The sequence below is a fragment of the Conger conger genome, chromosome 17 (genome assembly GCF_963514075.1).
Source record: "Conger conger chromosome 17, fConCon1.1, whole genome shotgun sequence".
NCBI lineage: Eukaryota > Metazoa > Chordata > Actinopteri > Anguilliformes > Congridae > Conger > Conger conger.
In genome coordinates, this window is record NC_083776.1 from 13885299 (window position 1) to 13909495 (window position 24197).

The window sequence follows — 24197 nt, forward strand, 5'->3', positions numbered from 1 at the left end:
CAACCACAATTTTTTTAAATAAATTGTACTCACTGAACTATCCTAGATGTGTGTATATAAAATAAATAAAAAATGCATTGTATCTACCAGCTGCAGTTAAAATGTTCTGCAATGCATTTTCTGCAATGCAGTTTATTGATGAAATGTACTCTATCTATCTATCCACCACTGTACTGTATATCGCTCTGGATAAGATTGCCTGCCCTGTAATTGTAATGTAATGTATGGTTAAAAACTCTTAACTCCATTGAAGTGGAAGCATCTTGTGGAACACTGCAACCTCAACAGCAATAGCTACGAGCTATGTTTAAACGTGTCCTGAAGTGACGCTGACCTTCGAACTTCCAACCTCAGGCATTCAGCCACCCATGCAGATTCCTGTTACACATCGAAGTGATCACATGACCAGTCATGACTCTGTGGTCCATCCTTGTCGCTGCAGAATCAGAATGTTTTGTTCTGTTCAAAATAAAGCACTACTATGAACTCCTCACTCAGGGCTAAAGCAAGGAAATTGACCAACCAGAGTTTCCTTGCTCAGCACTGGTGGGGAAACTCCGGATCAAACCCAGAGCAGTCAACAATTCTGTAATTTGTATAAATGTATACTGTAAGGCTACACAGTCGAGCCCATCAATCGCTCGCCTGGAAGTTTGCCATTTTATTTGGGATTTTAAGAAAGCTGCCTCTATTCTGACCACATCTGCTTCTGCTGCTTGCCAAGGATGGATCCTGCAGTTCATCACTGTTTTAAAACAGTAAGAGTATTGTGCACATTAAAAAAACTTATACGAAGAAAGCTGGTGATTTTCACACACAAGACATGTCACAACGATCAGACACAGAAAGCAGGAGTGGAAAGCTAGACATCGTTAATGGCTTTTCCTATTACGGATAACGATGGCTTATTTTTGGTGGGCTTTGTGCGATTCTCAAGCGCAGGTTCTTGAACCACTGGGACACACTCCGGGGGGTTTCTACCTACGTTCTCATGTAAAAATAGGCCTCTGAACCAAGAGAGCAACTCTTGAGCCAGGTAATCAAAACTGAAGAATGGGATGCTGAAGTCCTAGTAGCATTTAGCGTTTTCAGCGCATATTTACTACAGTAGCATTTAGCGTTTTCAGCGCATGTTTACTACAGTAGCATTTAGCGTTTTCAGCGCATATTTACTACAATAGCATTTAGTAGAGTAGCAATAAAATTGATGGATAGATGATAGATGACAAATGAATGGACCAGTAAATAGGGAAATATAGGCTGTATACAATGGCTGCATTCTTTCACATGAATCTTTATTCTCCCCTTAAGTTCTTTTACATTTTTTTGGAATTGCCGTTTGTAGTTTGGTCCTGTATTACTGTTTGCCACCTACATCCACACAGGAAGCACTGTGGCAGAATCAACTCAAATTGGTGACTGTTCTGCAGGCTACAAGTCACAAATGGTATAACAGGATTGGTGGGGCTTATCGAAGCACCGGCATATCTGGTAATAACCAGTGAACTGTATGGGCCAGGTGAGCAGCACTGGGAGGCTCCGGTGCAGAATTAGCTTCAGGAACCCTGGCCCAGTTCAGCTAACCCCAACCCTGCAGCCAAAACCAATATGCCCCTTACTCTGTCAAATGCAACTTCTGATCAGCTAATGACAGTGCCCTGGTTGAACCACAGGGGAGGAATAATTTAGAGATAAAAACATTAGAGTGTTTTTATCTTCATGCTTTTGTTTCAAATATTATAACAGATGTTAGTAATATCATACCTCCCAGAGTTATAGAATACCACATTTCTCACTGGAGGTAGGCTACTTTCCATATTTCTTAAAAGGTAGCTTCAAAGAAAAGAGCGTCATCAATCAGCGTCTTATTTTTTGTGGTAAAAGGAGAATTAAGGAGATTGTGTGAAGCAGTAGGGTAGGAATTATGAATTAATCACATGCAAACATATGGGTGACCTGAGGTATTACTGGCAAATGAGAAGCTAAGAACACACTGAACATGATGTTAATAGTGAAGGTGGACGATGGATGGTAGTTTACGGCTCGCTGTGTTAAAACATCTTAGGTGTTAATACACTCAATTGGCCGGGGGGGGGGAGGCTGGATGGCTGCTTCTCATTGCCCGTTACATTAGTATGGTAGTGCCAGAGCAGGGGGGACACGGCCCGTTACCTGTCACATCTTGTATTATCCCAGCAGCCTCGGCTGCCGCTGGATAACCGGCGGCCATGCCCAAATTGACCACTAAGTCCTGGACTATGTTCGACAAGGCGGTAAAACCGACTACGTTGTACACGTGCGTGTCCGTGGGCTCGCTAGCCATCTCCCTGAGCTCCCACACTGCCGCGTCCTTCACCCCGACCGCGAACACGTCCACGCCGGCCATTTTGAGCACGGAAGACGGCGGGGCCACGTCGTCCTGGGAGAGCCCGTCCGTCAGGACCACCACCGCCTGCGGGACCCCTTCTGCGGCCCGGCTGCCGGCCGCCGCCGTCAGGTGGTTCTTTATCAGGAAATCCAGGCCCAGCCCAGTGCGAGTGCCTCCCCCCCGGTACGCCAGGCTCCTAATGTGGGCCAGGACGTCCTGCGGGGCCTGGTATGTGTTTAACCGGAACTCCGTTTTGGGGAAGCCGCTGTACTGCACCAGGGCGAAGCGGAACCCATCGCTCCACTCGCTCAGTGTCTTTACCGTACTCAACAGAAACTGTCTGACGTACTGAAAATTCTCTTGTCCAATGCTCCAGGATGAGTCCACTAGAAAGTATATATCTGCAGCCAGCGCTGGTCTGCCATCTTTAAAAGAGAAAACCCGTTTTGAGGAATTTCCCCTCAGCAGCCCCCGAAAAGGCAAGTCCAGTAGCGGCAGAGACAGAGAGGGCACCGGGACCTTCCTGGGGCTCACAAGGGCACCTTGGGCTGTTTCGCGAGCAAAGGTTTACAGTTGGTCGTGCAGCACAAAGCCAATGTCAGTTTTTACGTTTTGTCCATGCCTGACACAACCAACTACAAACATTTCCCCTTTGACATATTTTCCAACGACAGTTTCTCCAAAAAGACAAACTGATATTTGTTTAGTGGATGCCTTTACTGACCTTCATCCTCAGAGCATGTAGTGAGGATTGCTCCGGATTCAAATGTTTTTTTGACAGTGTAAGAGAGCTTTAGAGGAAGGCAGGGCATAACATTTGCTTATTGATCTACATATTTTATTTTCATATTGATGACTCAAACAGTAAATACGTACATAACCCCGATTACACATACCTTTCAATCATATTCTTAGTAATACATGCATTAAATGTAGAGATTAAATCATGTTGGTGCATGGTATGTCACCATTTTTAAAAGTGCAATATGGTGGAAAGTGCGGGGGCCATTCCCCAATTTTTTTCAGCATTATAAAAACTAAGAAACTCAGTATTTTTTTCCAAAATACTGTTACCCTTTTAAACGCCATGCTAGCTCCCAGTGCGGGACATGGAATAGGTCATAGGTGACAGGTCATAGGTCGTGGTGCCCTCCACACCACTACTGGACTTGCAGTGTGATGCTGCACTGTTATACCTGAACCTGTCTGTTGTTACATCTTGAAACATTTAACTACCAACTCTGCCTGACTGGCAAATCTTAGTCATATATTTCTGAAACCCAGTGCCTCCGTCATTCCTTTTTCATTTTGCAATGTTTAAAACAAACATTGCGTTCCCCTGTTGGCATTCACTGCGGTAACTTTCTTTGCCATGTTCCTCTGTGAGTCTCAGACCTTCACACACAAAGGCAAAACTGAGCCAAATCAAACATACCAAGGCTGTTCTTTGGGTATTTTTTGCCCACATATCATTTTTTGCTTTGGTGAATTTTAGCTTCAGATCATAATGTGGTTTGCGTTTTGTGAACTGGAAGTTTTTTATTTAGAAAGGACCATGGCTTCCTTACTTTCCATCTACAGTTGAATGTAGACAGATTTATTTCCACTACTCCACTACTGTTTTGGTGAACTTTGGCAACAGAGGGAACAGAGGTTTTCAGAATGTCTGAGGGACTGTTCAGACCTGCAAAACTCAAAAGAAGGCAGCGCGGGGCAGGGCGGAGGTGTGACAAGTTCCCCCGCCATCCACTGCTGCCACCCAAACATGGCCTGACATGGGGAAAAACTTACCATCCTGAGCATGGGTGTTGGGGACCAGGCCTGAGAGCACCATGCAAAGAAGGGCGCAAAACGACAAGCACCACCGCTTCCTCATCTTTCTACCAAAGCACCAAACAGAAGACCTGCAAGACAAAAAACATTTTTTTTTGTTTGTTTTTTTTTGTTTGTTTTTTTTGTACGGGTTAGCTAATCCACTGTCTGTCCTGGGTGTGTGAGGATCAGATTACACTCAAGTGATCCTCATTGACTCCATGGTTCCACCACAGTTGCAGAAGACTGTAGATTGGCAGAGCACAACCCCAACCACTCGGACAACACTTATAACACAGGGGATGGAGAATGCTGCCTGCAACAGTATTGCCCTGCACTCTGAACCCCACCTAGCTCAGGCAGTAAGAGCAGTGATCTGGCAGTCGGAGGGTTGCCGGTTTGATCCCCCGCCCAGGCTGTGTCGAAGTGTCCCTGAGCAAGACACCTAACCCCTAAATGCTCCTGACGAGCTGGTCGGTGCCTTGCATGGCAGCCAATCGCCGTTGGTGTGTGAGTGTGTGTATGAATGGGTGAATGAGAAGCATCAATTGTACAGTGCTTTGGATAAAGGCGCTATATAAATGCCAACCATTTACCATTTACCTTAAGGCTGGCTCTGTGAAGAGGAAGGAGGCCTCAAACTAACGCTGTGCGCTTATGGAATTGAAATGCTTTAAAGGTTTTGTCCCTTTCTGACTTGAATAACAGCAACAAAATGACAGGCATAAAGATTTATGTTTTCCCTGTGTGAATTAGTTTCCTCTGGCTTCAGTTACCTTCCTGCAGACCAAAGGCATGCTTTTCATGTCACTGGCCTTTCTGATGTGCAACCCCTCCTGTGCGCCTGTTTGCATAACATTACATTATCGTTTGCGTGTGCATATGTATTCATTGGCATCTTATCTTAAGCCTGTTCCTGCCTTGCGTTTGTTCCTGTGCCTGCAAGGTTTGGCTGTGGCTCACTACCACCCCTTGAAGGCAAGCCACGCAATTGCAAGGAGAATCAGGTGAAAGTCACCTGCCTTGCACTACGCGCTAAAAAATAACCGCGATTTTCCCCATGTTATATTTTTTTCCCTTTCTCGCATTCATAATACTGTCAAGGAGCCAACAGCATGTTTACTGGTATATTTGTCTCCAGCATACTAGAAGAGCCAAACCTCCCTGGGCACATCTGCAGAAACATATGATCTACTGCCACCGCGAAACGTCAATGGGAATCTGCCAAAGCAGCTGTGGCCGTCTCCTGCTGGGTCAGAAGGGAATATCTTCCCTGGCCACATCAGAAACGAATGCTCGCCAACAAATACCTCAGGCTCCCAGTTCAAAACAACAGCCACACGCTCACTCGCTAAGGCCTCTACCACGTGACATAATGAGTGGCCATTTCTCTCTCCACTTCTTTACTTTTTTTTGTCGTTCTTCTCGGTGCTGTTGTTGATAAGTGAATAGAACGGCAGGGGGTGCTGGAATTGTGGGTAATTTTCCTTCCTTGCAGGTTTTGGGTGGCATAACGCAAACCACCTGTGAAAACAGCCACTCCTAGATGAGTAATTATTTACCTTTGGCAGGGCAATCCATTTTCCATATCCTAACAACCGTTGGTCTTAATGGGCATTTGGACTGGAAAGACTCCTGCAGTTGCATGATTATGTGGGGAGAGTTCCTATGCGCTAAGTTTTTCCTGAGTTGCGCTAGGAAAGAAAGTGTTGGCAGCTTGTTGCACACAATATGCATCACTCAACATGAGATATACCAGTGAAATGCCCAATTCAAGAATATAGAAGAGCAATTCCCCATGGTCTGGTTAATGTTAGAATTGGCTAAAAATCAGGCCTGCACTCTCAACTAAAGCCCACAGTCACAATGAAAACGAGATGATATCTATAACAGCAACATCATGTTACAAGGTATAAATATGGTGACATGGATCTAAAGAGCTTATTTTAAAAATAATACTCCAACTATAAAAAATAATGTCTCAAAGTAGAAGGAGGTTGTGAGGTCAAGTTACACTTATCAGGGATGCACTGAAAGATGCGTTGAAGGATAATGAATTGTCTCTGATAATAGCAGGAGGTTACCACTACAATTTAGTCATGATTACTGTACAGTTTACTGTACAACCCTTAGTCAATGTGGTGCTTTGTGATAATATGTGCTCCTGGGATGCCACACACCTTTCTGATATTGAGAAGTGAATTACAGTAACAGAGAGACAGCATTATGGAACAGGAAAGGGAGCTAAAGAGGGGCATTTCCTGTTTACATCGTCATACACTGCTTCGCTTTGCCATGTTGAACACCGTTAACCACTGAATGGCAGATCAACATGGTCACAATGACTGGGAACCAATGAACCTGGAATCACTATGGCATTCAAAACTAACAGACCACCAAATTATGGATCTGGACAGTGCAGTAGATCAGCACAATATGAGGGCTGGGCTGCCATGGTAACAAAGACAGAGACCCAATGAGCTATGGCGAGACCTGTCCTTATCAAACCTTAAGATATCTATGACCTGATTTCCCCTGTTTTTTTACAATGGAAGAGGTGGAGAGCAGCAGCATTGCTTGCATGCAGGAATCCATAATAGCCCTGTGCTATTTCATAATTCTACACGTCTGCCAGGCTGCTGACCTGAAGACTGATACTCAATAACCTTAAGCTGGAAACGTTCAAGAATGGAGGAGAGGACACAGACAGCTCCTACGAGAAATCCACTCTCTGTAAACGTGCAAATAAAACAGGACTAACACTAACAACTAACAACTAACAACAAACTAATATCACTAAAATAAATCAAGGGTTAAAGAATAACAACATGATTGAGAATAAAAACACCCAGACTATTAGTTTGAATGTACAAAATAATAAGAATATTTCTGCAATGACAAAATGTTGAATTCGCTAAAAATGACCATCTGAACCAGCCTTGGTTTAGATGGTCTGACATTGACATTGGCATTGTAGGTTGCCCAGGAGCCCAAAAACAATGTGGCAAACTAGCGGGCATCCGTGACTGGATACATATCCATGCAGAGGTTTTTCAGTTAAGAGAAGAAACACAAAAGGGAGTTTACAAAACAGATAAAAGCAGAGTACTCCCCTGCTAGCCTTGCAGGACCACTGCCTTGTGGGAGTAACATACCATTAGGAATAGGAATTAGGAATATCAGATACTGCACTTCATGTAAAAATATGCTACATACTGAACACACTCTTCCCTTGCAGGCATGTAATTTCCGCTTAAATTATATTTTGTCTTTAGAAAAACACATTACACAATTATGTCTAATATTGGATTAGATAAGTACTACTTCTCCACTATACAAATATATAATAAATTATGCTTCAAAATTAATTAAGCTAATAGCCTACTTTATTGAAATCTACAGATTTTAATCCTCGGTCCTCAAATGAACCGTTTTTGCAAAAGTGCAAAAGTTAAGAAGTAATGAACTTCTGTGACAAATTGTTTGGTTACTTATTATGAATACAATTATCCTTGTCCCTCAAACGTCCCTCAGTCATTGACATTGCTTTCTGTGTGTATTACGCCATTTAAAGTAACTTAAAAATGTGCACTGCCCCTACGTGAGCATGCTATCGCAGAACCGGGGAGAATGTGACTCATCAGTCGCTAGAGATAAGTATTGCTCCACAGCCCCATCTGCTGGTGGAGAAGCATACTTACACTTCAATAGGGCCGAGGAGCTCATTATCTCATGCCGTTTTAGGTTCTTTCCAGCAGAACATAGAAAAGTAAATCAATAAGAAATATAATTATTTATGCAACCCAGAGTAATTTGCAATTGAATGTAGAAAATGTGTACCACAAATGCTTCGACTGCATGCAGTAACTTGAACAGTTAATAACAATTCACAATTCAGTCATTCAGTCATTTGTCATTTGTCATTTGTAATCCTCACGATTAACTGCCGTCTTATTTAAGTGTGAGAAGCCGAGGCTTCTAAATGGCAAACAGCTGTCATGGAAAACGGTGAGTGCAAACACCCATCCCTTCTGTGAGCACACAGTTTACAGTTGGAAAGATTTTCCAAGCAATGTGTTTTTTTTTAGAGAGAGAGGGAGAGAGAGAGAGAAGCAGGGGGGTAATTCTTCTCTCTGAGAAGAACAGGCTCCCACTGTGGCCTGTTCGGTGGAAGCCCAGCTGTACACCTCCTAGTCCTTACAGGTGTTACACCCCTGTTATGTCTACAAGCCAATGGATAGCAGTGTATCACTCCACACTGACGTTTTAACAGTGAAATTGTTTTTTTAGACATTATATATACATTACTTCCTTTAGTAGTAGTTAGTCGTAGTGCAGGCAGTTGCCCAAGTTTTCAGTTTGGTACTCTTCTCTGGAATCAAGCATCCTGTACCCTGTACTATGTACAGTATGTGAGGTTCCTTTTTAAAAAAAAATCATGCATTCATTACTGATTTAATATAGCGTAGTGGTGACCAAAATTCAAACCTGTGAGTGGCTTTCTCTTTGCATTGCCCCTGGTCTGCCTGCAATAAAGGCAGGCATCTCAGAGCCACACAACACCTTACCCTCAATAAACCTGCCTTCACACTTCAGGCAGTAACCAATAGTGCCAAACAATTAATACTGTATAGAAGTCCAGCTGGCCTGTCCCATTTAGATGACTGTAGAAAATGTTGGTGTGTTTTCTTTACATAAATTATAGACTTGGTTAATGCCATTTGACTGGCTGTCATCTACAAAGCAGGTAGGTTGTTTCCAGATGTATTTCTGAGCAATTCCCCCTTAAAATCCCTAATCACTGTGCATCCCCAATCACTATTTACACAAAAGCAATGCAGCCACGAAACACATATTTCTCAAATGCGCTGGCCTGAACGTGAGCCACCGTATTATCAGTTATAACAAGCCAATGACATGACCCAGACTCCAAATGAAGATACCACAGCTAACCAGTCCCCTGTGCCAGAGTCACTGCTGACTAAAGCATTCTGAAGCCCAAATCCGTACGTAGTTTCAAACCCAAGTAATTGCAAATGGATTTTTTGACCTTAGAAGTAGCTGCATTATTAATAATGCGTATGAATATGGCCTGCTTTCCTTGGCATTGGTTTTTTAAATGTTAAGCAGACTTATAAACATTGTATGGTCTGGATAGCATAACTTTCTGCAGTAATAATAATAATGTGTCAGTGTTGAAACTGCACTGTATGAGTTAGCTTTACTCGGAATTATGCCCTAATCTTGGCATCGTATTATTGAAACCCTGCTCAATAGGGGCAATACCCTGAAATATATCATTTTTAATCACTCATGAGATTCAGTAACTGCTGCATTTGTATGGTAAAAAATGGCTTTTCATCTATTTCTCAAGCTGATGCGATCCAAGTGTGCACTAAAGACCTGAGGAACCATGGCAACTTCCATGCTCCCAATGTTAACAATGCAGTTTTATGGAGGCAACACTAAATCTATAATCATTCAAAGGTAGATTGGGTCCACCAACATGAGTCACCAGCACAGTTCCTGTGTATTATCACAATTCTATCAATTGTCTTGTGTTTCTACTACTTCTTTTCTTTTGCCAAAAATGCATTATTAGGGATATGTTATTTTTAAAGACAATTCATTACTCTAGATGTTGAGTGAATAAATTCTAGTACCGCATTTGAGCGTACAGTTGTAAAATAGACCACACAGGAAGAAAACCTGTGACCATCTGTTTACAAATTCAGTTATTTTTCAGTTTCTGCAGCAATTTATATCGTACAAAATTGCATTTCATGTATATTAAATACAAGCATTCATATTGCATGTTCAATATGTTAATGCTAAGTTGCAATGTGTTTGTCTTTTTGCGACCTGTTTTTAATGCTAGGGGACCCCTGGCTCTCACTGTTTGACAGCGAGGTAATTACACAGTTCCCAGGAGTGAAAGCTCGTATGCTGTGCCACACAGCAGCAATCACCGAGCCTTCAGGCATTAACAGCAATCAGGGAACCTGGTGGGGAGCCGCGGGACGCTACACTGCACTCACTGAGCATGTCCAGAGAGTCACACTGCCCTCTCTAGGCTACAGAAACAACCATAACCACTGCCTACAAAAAGGGGGCCTGGTTCAGTCCGTATTTTTCAGGGGTTCTCATCTTTTAAAGAGTGCAAATCCTCAGCGTGCCCCCACCCCCTCCCGTCCCAGTAATGTCACACCCCCAAAGAGGCGCTCTGATTTCAGGCTATGACATATGCGGTGCAGATGAAAGAGGGAGGTAATAAAGAATAGGAATAGCTTCGCAGCACTTTGCCCTGAGCAGCTGGACTGTGTTAGCCTGTCTGACGTTCTGCAGATGTGCATCCCAGCACGGGAATAACGGCGTAAAGTCACAGCATTTCTCTGTCTTTCTCATCTTTACCTGGGTACACAGCAAGTACACAGGTAAAGATGAGACACAGTTTCAAAAGTGGATGACACAAGCTTATGTATAAGCCAATCCTATCTTAACCGTACATATCAGTTACTGGAGAAAGCACACCTGTGTCCACACACAGTGAAGAGAATGGTGGCTGTGCATATGGGAGACTGCCCATAAAAGAAAATCAGCTAATGTCCGGTTTCAGTGACCCCAGAGCAGTCGCTGCCTCTCAGCTGCAGTTACAAAGGCACTGCGGAAAGCTGCGATCCGTCACAGACACCATTACGGCTCCAGACCCCAGATTGTAAAACACTTGCAGGTTTCTGCATCTGTACTGTTCTAATCAATTCCACTGACTTAATTAACTTTTTTAGATTTTTTGTATTTTTATATATATATATATAGGTGATGTGTGCCACTGGAGACGTTTGCCTATGTTTTCTTAGATGTAAGCTCTCTCAAGTCACCCAAGATGAGAAATAAGAGTTTAAGGGAGTGCTAAACATTTGCACAGAGCCTCCTGAGGATTCTACAGTGAAGAACATCGTCAAAATGCAAAGCTAAATCTTTCAGCAGATGCTGGTCGATCTGCGGAGGGGGCGAGAGTCTGGAAAAAGTGGGAACGCAGTGTTCCTGGGAGGACAGCGACACCAATATGGCAGGATTCTTCACCACGCTTCTTCAGACAGATTTCCATCACTTTGAGAACAGTCCTTTGCAGCCAGGTCTTTGAGAAATTGCCCACATTTTTTTTTAAAGATCCTAAATAAAATCTTGTGCATAAATCTAAATAACTGCACGGAGACACTTCCCTTGCAAGCCAAATTCCTTGACTCATCAAAAGACCAAATATAGTCAGTTTACTGACCACGTACAGTAAGGGGCTTCATTCCAAGAGCAGTGGTTGAGCTTGAAACTTAGATTCACTGAGATGGGAGCATTATCTGAACTTTAAAGAAATGCACATACTGTATGTGTCTGTGGAGGGGCACTGGGGCACACTCACATGTGGAGGTTTCAGGCTAGAAGACCCGGTGGAATCACCCTGCTGTTGCAGCCTTGGGCTAGGTACTTAACTTCAACTGCTCCAACAAATATCCAGCTGTACAAATTAGTACCTCTCTAAACTCTAAACTATGTAAATTGTTCAGGATGTGGATGCCCGCTGAGTAAAATTAACTCGATTTATTATCTATAAAGCGCACATTTTTATCTTAAACTCATCAACAGAAGACAAATGCATAGTGGGTGTATTCAAGCAATTAACACAGAAAGATTTATAGCATAACTTAGGATAGTGCTTGTACTTCATTGTACTTTTCCAATGGCTGAAACAAATGCAAAGCAACAAAAAAAGGTTTTAAATTTGGGGGAAAACTTCTGAAAAACCCTTGTGAGCTTCGGAAACCGAATTCAACAACAGACATTCTCCATCTGGCTTAAGAGCGGGAAGCTCACTTCACACTTTCTGGCACCCCTATGTAGCTCCAGAGGGTGTGGTTTTACACTAACGCCTAACTAGCTGGAAAAGACCAGGCACTGCCGTCATGCGGTTGAGACTGGACATACATCGGGTTCCTGACTCATACAGGTTCTGCTGTTCTGAGTCGGTTACGTTTTTCGGTTATGTCTGGTTCTAGATGGAAATTATGACATTTGAACTTCTTTGGTGGTGTATGGCATCAACAGGCTTGCACAATCCAGTGAAAATAAAGTGATTTTAAAAACATTTCAAACAGAAGCAAAAAAAAAAAAAGCCATCCTTGATTCCCTCTCATTCTCCTTCTCATTCATCAGCTCACCATACTAACTGTGCATCAGAGCCGAAACCACTGATAGCCCTCTATCTCTCAGTTCCTGCACACAGAGGACATCTACGCAAGCAAATCTGATCCTGAGATGTCTATGGGTAAAACATTTATTTCCAGAGTAAACCGTACACTGAAATGAATAATAATAAGCCATAAAAGGACCTGAAATTTTGGAGAAAACTTAAATAGTTTCTTTCAGGATCAGAAGCTATTGTTATATTCATGCACAGGTCCACCTCCTGTTGACCGCTGAAGACCAAATAATTCTGCATGCGGTTCACCTCGCTTTATGCAGCAGGAGTCAACGGCAGAAAAACGGGCTGCACAGTATCGACTTCATACAGCTTCACCGAGAGAGGAACAGCTCTCACTTACCCTGAGATAAAACTGCTGTATTCCACAATTTTAAAGAATTGCAAAGTGTCAACGAATTTTCCCAAGGGTCATTCTCCTCCTGGCAAACCCCTCCGCTGTGTGACCGCTCCCTGGGGAGAATCCGCCGGTTCTGGGGTGTCAGCGACGAAGCAGGACCTGAGAGCACGCTCAGTGTGGGGATAGTGAGAGACCTTCCAGCTAACCCACTAAAAGAGCAGTGGTGCAGACTTTGGGTCGAGACGGGACAAACTCAGAGGATCTTGGAAAGTTGCCATCTTTCCTCCCTCCCACTTTCTTTAAAAAAAAGACAGAGAGAGAAAGAGGGAGAGAGAGAGAGAGAGAGAAGGGGGGGGTAGAAAATCTTAAATGAAATCCAGACGCACAGCCCTGTTTGGTCTGGATCTGGATTCCGGGGGTGATGTCAGAAGCTGGAAGGGGACCCTTTCCCTTACCTTCACAGCATACGACTTTTTTTTTTTGTGTGTGTGAGTTCACATTATAAGCTGATCCCCAGAGGAGGATGTTCGATGGTGATTAGCTGTCATTTGATAAAGCAGCCATGTACAAAAGCCAATTATTGAGATATCTCCCGTTTCTGCAATTTTCCATAACATTCTTGTTTCTCTAGCATAGCAGCAGTAATGCAGACAGTGTGGTGTGTACAATGAGGAAGAAATCTGGCCTATTACCTGAATTTATAATAAAGAATTAGAAGACATTAATACGCATCTGTTAACAGACTGTAACACTGAACCAGATGTTAAATACCCCAATAAGAGCCGCTGCAGTTGAGTTTAGTTTTCTTAAATAGATGTTTCTAAATAAAATAAAATAAAATATAAAACACGCAGGAAGGAGAAAAGGTATCCTAATGTCTTGCGAAAATAACTTGATCATATAAACAAGCTCTGCAGTCAACGTGCTTGAGGCACAGTTCATGTCAAAATATTCCTATCTACCGTAAGCAATGACACTGCCCGTTTTTACTGTGTATATTACAAGGAAATGAACAAAAAGTGGTTTACCTTGAGGTTTGGAAGAGCTTAGTTAGGGCACTTATCCTGTTTTGCTGTTACACTCCTTGGCAGCCAGGGGGCAGCTAGATGTGACTGCCCATACACATTCTATAGAACATCAGCCCATTTGTGACTGTCACTCAAAAAATACTGAACACAAATTGATAAATGTACTAAAATACACAGTATTACAATATATATATATATATATATATATATATATATATATATATATATATATATATATATATGAACATGTGGAATCACTCCAAAAATACTTTCCATACATATAATGCCAATTTTGGCTGGCACTGAATTTCAAGTAATGTTTAAAAAAATAAAAATAATCAGTGATAATATTGATAGGCGCAAATAAATATTTGCTGACAATTCTATATGAAGAGGAGCCTTCAATTGTCACCAAACATTACAAATCAAAAACGGTGATACACTGCATCTCCATATATGGGAAAAAAACATTTTTGTGGCATAAGGGCACCCACCAACCACAGCACCCACCAACACTCTGCGCCCTGAAACCACATACAGGAAAAAAGCAAGAAGCGGTTTGTAGTGTAAATATTATGGAGTGCAGACTCTAAAGCATGTTTACGTCAAACTGCCCTGTTATTTAAGCAAGCACCATAAAAAAATGATGTCTGCCTAGGGAAGTGATTCCCAGTTGCATAGGGTCCCCACTGGCTCTGGGCTGTGAACATTGGGCTTCACACAGAGCTGCTGCCCGCTGGTTGTGTACCGCCTGCTGTTGGTATGCAGTACAGAAACTACAGCCGCCAACAGTCTACAGCCTGTAATTAACCCAGGCCCCCCAAGACAAGCACGTATACCATGTATACCGATGCCTTCTCAGTGGCTTTGAGGAAACCACCGGTCCTCTCATTAGGGTTCCACTGGTCCTGGCATCGCTGAGTCTACAGCCCTGCCAGACCGTGATGGGTGCCCACTGCCGCACTCTAATACCCCCTAAATCAAATAATCATTATGGGCCCTCGCTGATGCGTGAGAGGACCAATTAAAATTCAGAAACGGGCCAACCAACATGATTGCGCGGTCGCAGCCTGTGGACTGGGCCTCATGACTTTAGAGTGAAAGTCTTATGTAACTTTTAGTTCTGTGTCAGTTGTCCACCTTTTTGCTTCATATAAAATGAACAATCAAAATTATATAACAATTACAATAATTGCCTTTAAGATGCCACATTTTTACCATCCCAGCTCATTAACAGGTATGCTACCATAGCCACTCATTATGTATACAGTAGTGTACTCCATAAAAAAAATTCTCTACGCACTAATAGAAATGGTTTTATACTCTAGTTGTATTCGTGAAATGAACACTGACGTCAATGAGATAAATGTGATGCAAACCAAATGCAAGGTTTTACCCAAGATAAATAAAAAATATGGTTATGTATTCATTTGAAAAATGTTTGTTTACAACGTCATTCACATTTTACTTTGGAGAAGTAAACAGTAAATATATATATATATATATATATTTTTTTTTTGAATCTCATATCAGACCAATGTTTGAAAGCTCTCTTCAACAGCCAATGGTTACCTCATTGTTATTTGTTATTATGAAGTGTCAAGGTAAGGTTTCCGTCTTAAATCCATCCGGAAAATTCCTTCTGATGTTGCCGTCTATGACCTCATCTGGGTGGATTAAAGTATTCAGAAGATAATGCATAGCAGGCATACACTAGCTTTCTCTACTGGCCTTCGGGTCACCAGTTCATTTACAATGGTGACCCAAGGCCAATACTGTATGGCTAAATTTGAAACCGCTCAAAAAAAACTAACAATAATACCACTTACAAACAGAAAAGAATATGGGCAACCAGACCACCAATTTCACATTCAATTAATGTTCCATACTGTATGATGTGCAAAGGCTCTTCAAATGTTTCAAATCTTAGCAACTTAACATGAACAAGTAATAACTGTCCCTGAATAAAATGTAAATTGTTAATAATACAACAAATCCCCTTTTGGGAAACTGCAGGAGTGGAAGGGGTCCGTGAGAGCAGGCTAGACGGCACCGTGGAGGCGAGACATCACCATGAAAGGATGGGTTTAGGCTGCTCGGTTTACACCTCCTTGAAGAAGTCATTCTGAATAGCAAGAGAGAATAGTATTCTCAATGGGTTAATACGGGCAGCCTGTAGCGTAGTGGTTAAGGTACATGTACACAGGACACGCAAAGTCGGTTCCCGGTGTCACCACAATAAAATTTGCACAGCCATTGGGCCCTTGAGCACGGCCCTTAACCCTGCATTGCTCTAGGGGAGGATCATCTTCTGCTTAGTCTAATCAACTGTACGTCGTTCTGATAAGAGCGTCTGCCAAATGCCATTAATGTAATGTAACAGGTTCCTCTTCCTTAAGCCAAACATGCTTCATTCAGCTCGGTCTCCCCGGCATTCTGGTGCTGGTAATGCCAATGGCTCACTCCCAATGGTGGAGTAATTACCCAGGCGTTGGCTCTGCTGCGTCTGTCTGGGCTTTGGACGATGTTCATGGTGCAGGTGACATTGAGCAGCGGGAGAGGTGACAGGTAAGGGTCCTCAACAACAGTGGGCAGTGCAAGTATTCTTATTTATAGTCTCCTATTGAACTGGAACCATTTCATCGGATGCATGATATCTGAAGATAAATAACATTTTATTATTATTATTATCACTGAAAAGTTTGTGGTTTAAAGCAAGACAATGAACTTCTAATAGCTCCAAGCAACCTGTACAGCGAAGTTAAGTTTCTAGAGGCTACATACATTAATACGAATTAATATGAATTGATAGTGTTTATTCACAATTACGAACATCCATTTTAATTTTGTTCCAGCAATATTTTTATTTCACGGTTCACAAATGGCACAGGCTCTTCACTCCCAGGGTTAAGGACCTGTGAAGTGTGGTTTAGATGCAGCCGGCCTGGCCAATAAGAGGATACCACTACAGCACTGGCTGTTTGTACATTCCTTACAGTATATTTACCAAACTACTGACATATTGAAACTGAAGCTAGGCTTATGTTCAGGCTGTTTCCCCTGCACTGCCAAACTGTATGTATTTGAGCCTGAATTTACTGTTGACAAGTTCCAAAAGATAAAGGCTGGGAGTTTGAAGAGGGAAGGAGAACTGGCATACTAACATCCTGCTGGAGAGCAATTACGTACATTGACTACAAAAAACAAAAAATAAAACATGTTTAGACTTCTAATCTAATTCCAATTCATTTTTTGCTAAGACTTTAAATATTGCTAAAGGGGTGAGAGTATGACTAATGTCCTATTACAAGACTAAAACACTTATTTGCACTGCGTTCGGCAGATCTTGATTGTCTACAATCCTGTTTTACCAATAGGAGGGAGACCATACAGACAGTCTGTAAGTAATAAATCTCTCCCAACACAGTAACCAACATTTTAACATTGCTCCATAAAAAATAAAGACAATAGTTTTTACTCCGTAACTAGTGAGATAACCACCTGTTCACATGGCCGCCATATGCCAAGCAGCTATGGCCTTAAGTGAACATACTCACGACGTTACAAACAGTGGAACTTTCATGACGAATAAATAAGAAATTACTTCCAGATGAGCTTTGGATTTTGTGTGTGTGTAAAGTATAATTTTTTCCGTTTTCATAAAAACTTGGTCGGAGACATGTACGCGACCCGTCTCAACATACAGCAACTGTAGTAACGTAACGTAAAACTGTAGTAGTTTTAGGTGTTGGGATTAGGTGTTGGGAACATCGTGAGCTATCACGGTCTTCTGAACACAGGGGTATGAAGTTATTTGTCGTTTTCTCTATAAATATTGGTCCAATTCATATCAAAGTGTTTTAGTGTCTGTAATAGTCAATAAGCAACCATAGTCATAGACAACATTCCTCAGAAGAAAAACTACCATTGAACAGACGTTAACTGCTGGTGGAAGTGGCCTACTTTATTTCCGGATAAATAAAGCATTACTGTGAACACACTGGCACACAATTGTACATTATTTATGGAACACTGGTTTCTCATCAACTGTAGCACTCAATTTTAATAGGATATATATATAAGAAGAGGAGGACACGTACTTATTTGAATAGGTGCCATAGTGGAAAGGAAAGGGAAAGGGACGTTTGCAATCGCAGTTATCTCACAATGAAAATTAAAACCCACCTTGGAATAAACCATGTAAGAAAATTAGAAGGGGTTAACAATGGCCGATTTTTCCTGGCCTGGTATGGCACAGTAACTCACATCAGCCTCGAACGTAAGATTATAGCAACATTCTTGAGTTAAATTACGTTAGTAATATCTATTTAGAAATAGAAAATATCAGGTATAAATATAATTTCCAGGTTTATATACTGCATAAGCTACTCTGCTAAATTAAGTTTTTTTTCTTTCCCTGTTACAAATTTATTCCAGGGTAAAGGTGGTCTTTTGGTATTAACCATACACCCACGTGAAAATTGGGAAATACTAGGAAAATCTTTCCAGTTCCACCCAAAGAATGTAGTCATTCTTAGTAGTGCTCTGTTTTATAAAAATGGTAATGCTTATTTTCCTATTAGTATGGTAGTGCATGTGTCATAACCAAAGAAAACATTGTGAAAACATTATAAAACGCAGCATACATTTCATTGCTTTTTTTAGAATAGGAAAATATGTGTCAGCTCCAAAGCCAAAAGCCCTTGAAACTTCAAGGGAGTGTAAGGGTTTTCAATTTCAAACTCTTGCTGTACATTGACAAAGGAAAAAGTAATATGCTGTGAATAATGGCACAAACCATTTACAGCTGAATGAGAGAGCAATTTTCTGAAAGAGGTCATTTTTAGATTAGATTTATGCAAGAATTTTGGATTCTTACATTCGGACACAGAATACACCCGCAGGGAATGACACATATATTTGTATTTCACTGTTATTTTACTGTCTAGGTGTCCTCCAGTAAATATTCATAATTTCATTCATACCAATGATTCATTTGTCACGCTGTTCTCCTTGTACTTTCCCGTCATTTTATTTCAGTAAAAAAAAAGTTATGGCAGTTTCTAGCAATGTTGATGTAGAATGAGCTTAATTTTCCTTGAATTTTGTTTTACATTTATCAATGTTGCCCTTCTACTCAGTTTCATGTTTCTGCTGTCTACAAAGTTGATGCACCATCCATTAACTTTACCTCCATGCTGTCTCTTGACAATACTGAAAAGAATGTGCACACACAGTGTGATATAACCAGGTTTGTGAAGGTTGTTTCCATTGCGTTTTGTTATGTTCCAAATAAATGAACGAGTGTAATGTTGAAAAGGAAAGAATGGGTATGCGGGTAAAGTATGTGTCTAGACCAGGGGTTGGCAGTTCTGATCCTGCAGGGTCAGTATGTATGGAAGCTTTTGTTTCCACCAATTACCCTGGCTAAAAGAGCTAATTGGCTAGACACACTAACACTGGTTCACTCGTAGGTGAGATCACAGTTAAACATTTCATATTGGGACACACAAAGAGTCTGTGGCTGTCATTCATGCAATTATCAAGAACTCTACCTAAAATATCTAACGGTGTAAATGATAGGGCTAATTAAGTAATTAAACCCAGAAGTTGAGAACAGATTCGGGCCTCGGTGCCCACCTGAACACAGATATTCTGCTGTTGGTCATCAATGTTGTTGATGTTGTCCTAGCTGGTTTTAAGATTATAATAGGCTTTTTTTTAATTGTTGATATTACGTTTATACAGTTGGGATGGCTCAATCCATTGCTAAAGAATGAGTTGTTCTGTGATGACAGACATGGTTGAGAAAATGTTTTTTTGTGGTGGTGAAATGTTTATATTTGATAGATCTCTGGGTTTGTGTGCAGTGGGAAAGAAAGGGTATCATTATATTTAAATCTAGGAGGTATTTCTATTGTTATATTTTGATTGCATAGTTGTCCAGTTCCATAACAAATGGAGTAAAGTGTCCTCCATCTTTCCTACATTTCTGGCAGTGCCTGTCTTAGTGTAGTCCTATTTCTGCACATTTTCTGTGATTTAAAATGTTAAATATTTTTAACTGTAAGGTTTCGTTGTGAGTGGATATGAAATAGGCTTGAAAAATTCTTCAAGCAGAAGACAATCCACATTCATCTCAGGTCATTCCCCCATTGGGTAGCATAGCGCTCAAAACACCATCTTCTGAGCTGCTCAGAATACTGAGGACATCTCTTCGCACCATCTAGACCTATGTGTCTGTGCCTCATTACAGCATGCATCTACTGATGATGATGATGATGATGATGAAGTCATACTGATTGTTAATTGCAGAGCGTTGTTGTACCATTTTCTCAAATTTATGATCTTGCGAGGTTTGCTTGATTTGAGGAATTTCCTGATTTGTGTTTCGCGCTGACCGTGCGATCCCATTAAAAAAGACAAACATACAGTGCCGATGGAAAAAAAGCACATTTGCGGGCTTAACTCCAGCAGGGACACATCAAGCAGTGACGGAGAGAATTCAGAGGTCAGGGTTTAAATGCGTTTCATTGCAGGCCAGGTCCACCCCCACCAGCTCTTAAGAACATTGTGTCAGCTCCCATAGGATGTGCAGAGCAGGCCCTGAGAACAAGCCTTTTCCCCGCCGTGACACTCTCAGGAGGCCTGCAAATGAACAAGTTCTGTTCTTCCACAAAGCAATAGAACCCAATGTTCAGCTCTTGTCACTGCATCTTTAATGAGGGTTGGGCCAGGGTGACTGTGTCCAGATTCCTAAATCGTGTTTGTCACTGTTTCCCTTAACCATATCTGCAGAGATAAAAAAAAAAAAAACGTCAACTCCATGTCCTGTGGCTTCCTTTTGTTTACTTATGCTGCTGTTCAGCTATCTTACCAGGTATTTTATTATTGATATTGATAACCTGTGTGTATATCTATCGTCTTGTTTACAAAGAAGTGGGAGAGGAAACATCAGAGATGAAATATCCATCTTCTGCACTCTGGTCTATTATAGAGCTTGCAGAGCTTACACTCCTAATGACTTCAGCAGAAGGAAACTGCAGCTCCCCTTTGATATGACTGACCATCCTCTCTTCCTCCTTTCACAATGGCTTTCCAGCACGATGAGTCAACTAGTTTAAAAGATTGCTGCAAGTTTCCCTTCTCACTGGTGACAAATGATTGCCATTTGCTTGTATATTTTATACCGTCTATACTATAAAACAAGCTTATACTGTATATTTTATACCATACCCAAATTTTGTGTGCGCTCAGTAAGTAGGTATGATTTATACAACAGTGCAGGTGATTTGGAGCACACAAAAGTTAAAAGGTTAGTTGTATGCTCGGTGCATGAAACTTGGCTGGTTGGCTGCGAGCAAGATTGTGCTGGTCCAATCAGGAAGTGGAAAGGGTCACCACCCAGCAATTACCTACTTAGACACTCCTTATCACGTTATGCTTTTACATGCCGATATTGTGCATGCATTCATGGATAGACAAGACTATCTGAACAGAGGGGTTCTCCTTCCTATTTTAACCCTTAGTGACCTCAGAGAGGGTACAGTCTTGAGGCACAGAAGCTGAGCGTAGCCCCACCCAAGAGAATAAATTATAAGATTGACAACTTTGTGGAGAATGAGTCATGGGATACTATTAGCACAGTGATGGTTTTAATGGAGGTGTGCAAAAGATTGTATGTGCTATTAATGATGGCAGCAGATGAAAACATTGTCCAGTATCTTTTGATCCATGGATATACTAAGTTGATGATGTTTCGCCAATAATAAAAATGTATCATTTTTTTCCAGAATGTTGGACCCCTCACTTTTATGAGATTAAAAAAAAAAAGTATCTTTCATTAGGTTAAACCGATGTGTGTCTGTTTGTATGTTTGTTCTCCTTCTTTCTCATTTGACATGCACCACCATCCCACCTCTCTCTCTTTGTCTGTGTCTCTCTCTTCCTCTTTCTCTCTCTCTCTCTACTACAGGGCCCAGTGGGGGACCGCAGAGACCAAAGCAGTGGTGAATCCTTCACCGAAGTTGTCCCCACAACGCAGACTCGCCTTCCACACCTTTACAATACATCGTCCATCTACAATTTATTGCTTTCAATTCTGAACACCTTCGCAATAAACATCCATGTTTCCATTCAATTGATGGGGTGGTCCTTAGCTTGTGAATTAGCTTGGTGAATATTTTAGTTCTCAGCTGGGGTGCTACCATCGTTCCTTTAAACCGGGGCACTTGATCTTGACCTGCTTCAGTGAAAATCAACCTGTGACCTTTGAACAACACATGCCAAGGCTCAAGGCCACAGCAACACAAACAAATAATGCAAGAGATGTGTGTTTATCCAAGAGTAATCTGTAATCTGAAGGCTGGTGACACGAGGTCAGGGCAACCTGCAGAGAGGAGGCCAGGCAGAAGAAAACTGGCAAACCCCACTAGTCAGCACCTTCATATTTTACGCAGCAAGAGCAGCTTGTACAAACAGACTCAGAAACACAGTATGTATGCATGGGAGAAACTCATTTCTCTTTTTATTTGAAAGGATCAAGGGTCACGTATAGTATATTATATAGTAACACATTTTTTGTACTTTTTACATGATGCTGAGGGAGGTGATCAAGTACAAGTTCTCTCTGGTTGCTTATTACATTTTGACCCTGAACATTGAGTCTGTGCCTGTTAGAATTCCCCAGATTCCTCGTCATGCTTTCGCTGAAATTAGCGCAGTCCAGTACAATATGTGGCATCCATCTGTGGAAGATCAGTCATATGGTTCCCAAACTTTGGTACTGGGGACCCCCAGTGTATGCTGGTTTTCATTCCAATCACAATTGCAATCCCAGAATTATTTTTTTCCAAGTGATTATTCACCCTCTTAAGCCACACATTATCGAACCAGGCTGTGAATAATACAAGTGTAATGTTCACATTGTGCTTGTTGTGATACACTGTATTTAAAATAATTACACTCAGTGAGCACTTTTTCATTTTTTGTTCCCTCATGTGCCACAAACCACCTGTATTAACTTTGAAACTTGATAGTTAGATGAGAAGTGTTTAAGGCTGAAAAGGTTTTGTTTGTTGAATATGTGTTCTCCCACGACCCCCTCCCTCCATTAACCAGAAACCCCCCTTGCTCATGCTATTATTAAAGGCAAAGTTAGCAGCCAAATGGCTCAAATTCTCTACTTATATTGTACAACTTTCTGGAAAATGTATATCTTGTTTTGTAAAAGTAAATCACTTTAATAAAGAGGAGGAATGCTGGCAGTATACTTCTGACAAGTTCTGGAAAAAGTGATGGCAAACAGGGATTGAGTGGTGGCGAGCATCTCAACTGTATTTTCTGTGCTTACCAAAGCTAATGAAAATGAAATTAAACTGCCAAACCCCTCCAACCACATCCTCTTGACTTAGATTTCTCCTGGCAAGAGTGGTACCTCTGAAGGGGAAAAAAAACATTACTACCCGTTCAATGAGAAACATTCAAACAGGCATTTTCGGTCAGAAAAATGTAAGCGCACTGCTTCAGCATGTTTCTTTATCTGATATTACAAACAGCATGATGGTTGTTAGTAACATCTCTCGGCCTGCAGACATTTTCAAACAACTAGGCAAAGGGGTTGTTTATTTATTTTGTGATTTTTTTTTTGTGACTTCCTCCATCAGTTAAGAAGGGCGTGCTGGCATTTCCTTAGAAAATTGCACAGTGTGCAATGTGCACTTTATTAATGCAGTTATTGTGCCAGAGAATCATTACATTACATTACATTACATTATTGGCATTTGGCAGACGCCCTTATCCAGAGCGACGTACAGTTGATTAGACGAAGCAGGAGACAATCCTCCCCTGGAGCAATGCAGGGTTAAGGGCCTTACTCAAGGGCCCAACAGCTGTGCGGATCTTATTGTGGCTACACCGGGATTAGAACCACCGACCTTGTGTGTCCCAGTCATTTACCTTAACCACTACGCTACAGGCCGCTACAGAATCATACAACTGATGCAGGCCGTGTATGACTGCTGCAGATACCAAATTTACCAGAGGAGGCACTGGTGGGAGGTTGGCTGGGACTCTCCTGGGTGACACAATGTCCAATTATGCGTCACTTTACAGAGAGTTTAAAGTACAGCTGTCCATTTAAAGTTAATCTAAAGACATAACAATGTCATCTAAATCCACAGGGCAGATGGATAATGTGATACTGCATGTATTTATACTATAGGAAAGATTAATCTTGTTTCTTTCATAGCCCCACATTTTAGCTGTGTAAGACTTACAGAGTGAATGCGTGCACGTGTATGTTCTTCAGCAAATTAAATTACAGCATTGCCCTGCACGGAAAGGAAATTGCTTTTGGAGTTCAAACTGATGTGAAGCAAATTTGTGTTCTTCTTT

At 41.5% G+C, this 24197-nt stretch overlaps 1 protein-coding gene across 1 annotated transcript in view; it reads right to left on the bottom strand.

Moving 5' to 3' along the window:
- The window catches only part of col6a3 (collagen, type VI, alpha 3), a 139544-nt gene extending 126564 nt beyond the window's left edge, over positions 1-12980 (bottom strand). Inside the window, 3 exon segments of the mRNA XM_061226918.1 lie at positions 2173-2793; positions 4160-4272; positions 12778-12980. Coding sequence (XP_061082902.1) covers positions 2173-2793; positions 4160-4244 — 706 coding nt within the window. The 5' untranslated portion in view covers positions 4245-4272; positions 12778-12980.
- Positions 12981-24197: the final 11217 nt, after the last annotated feature.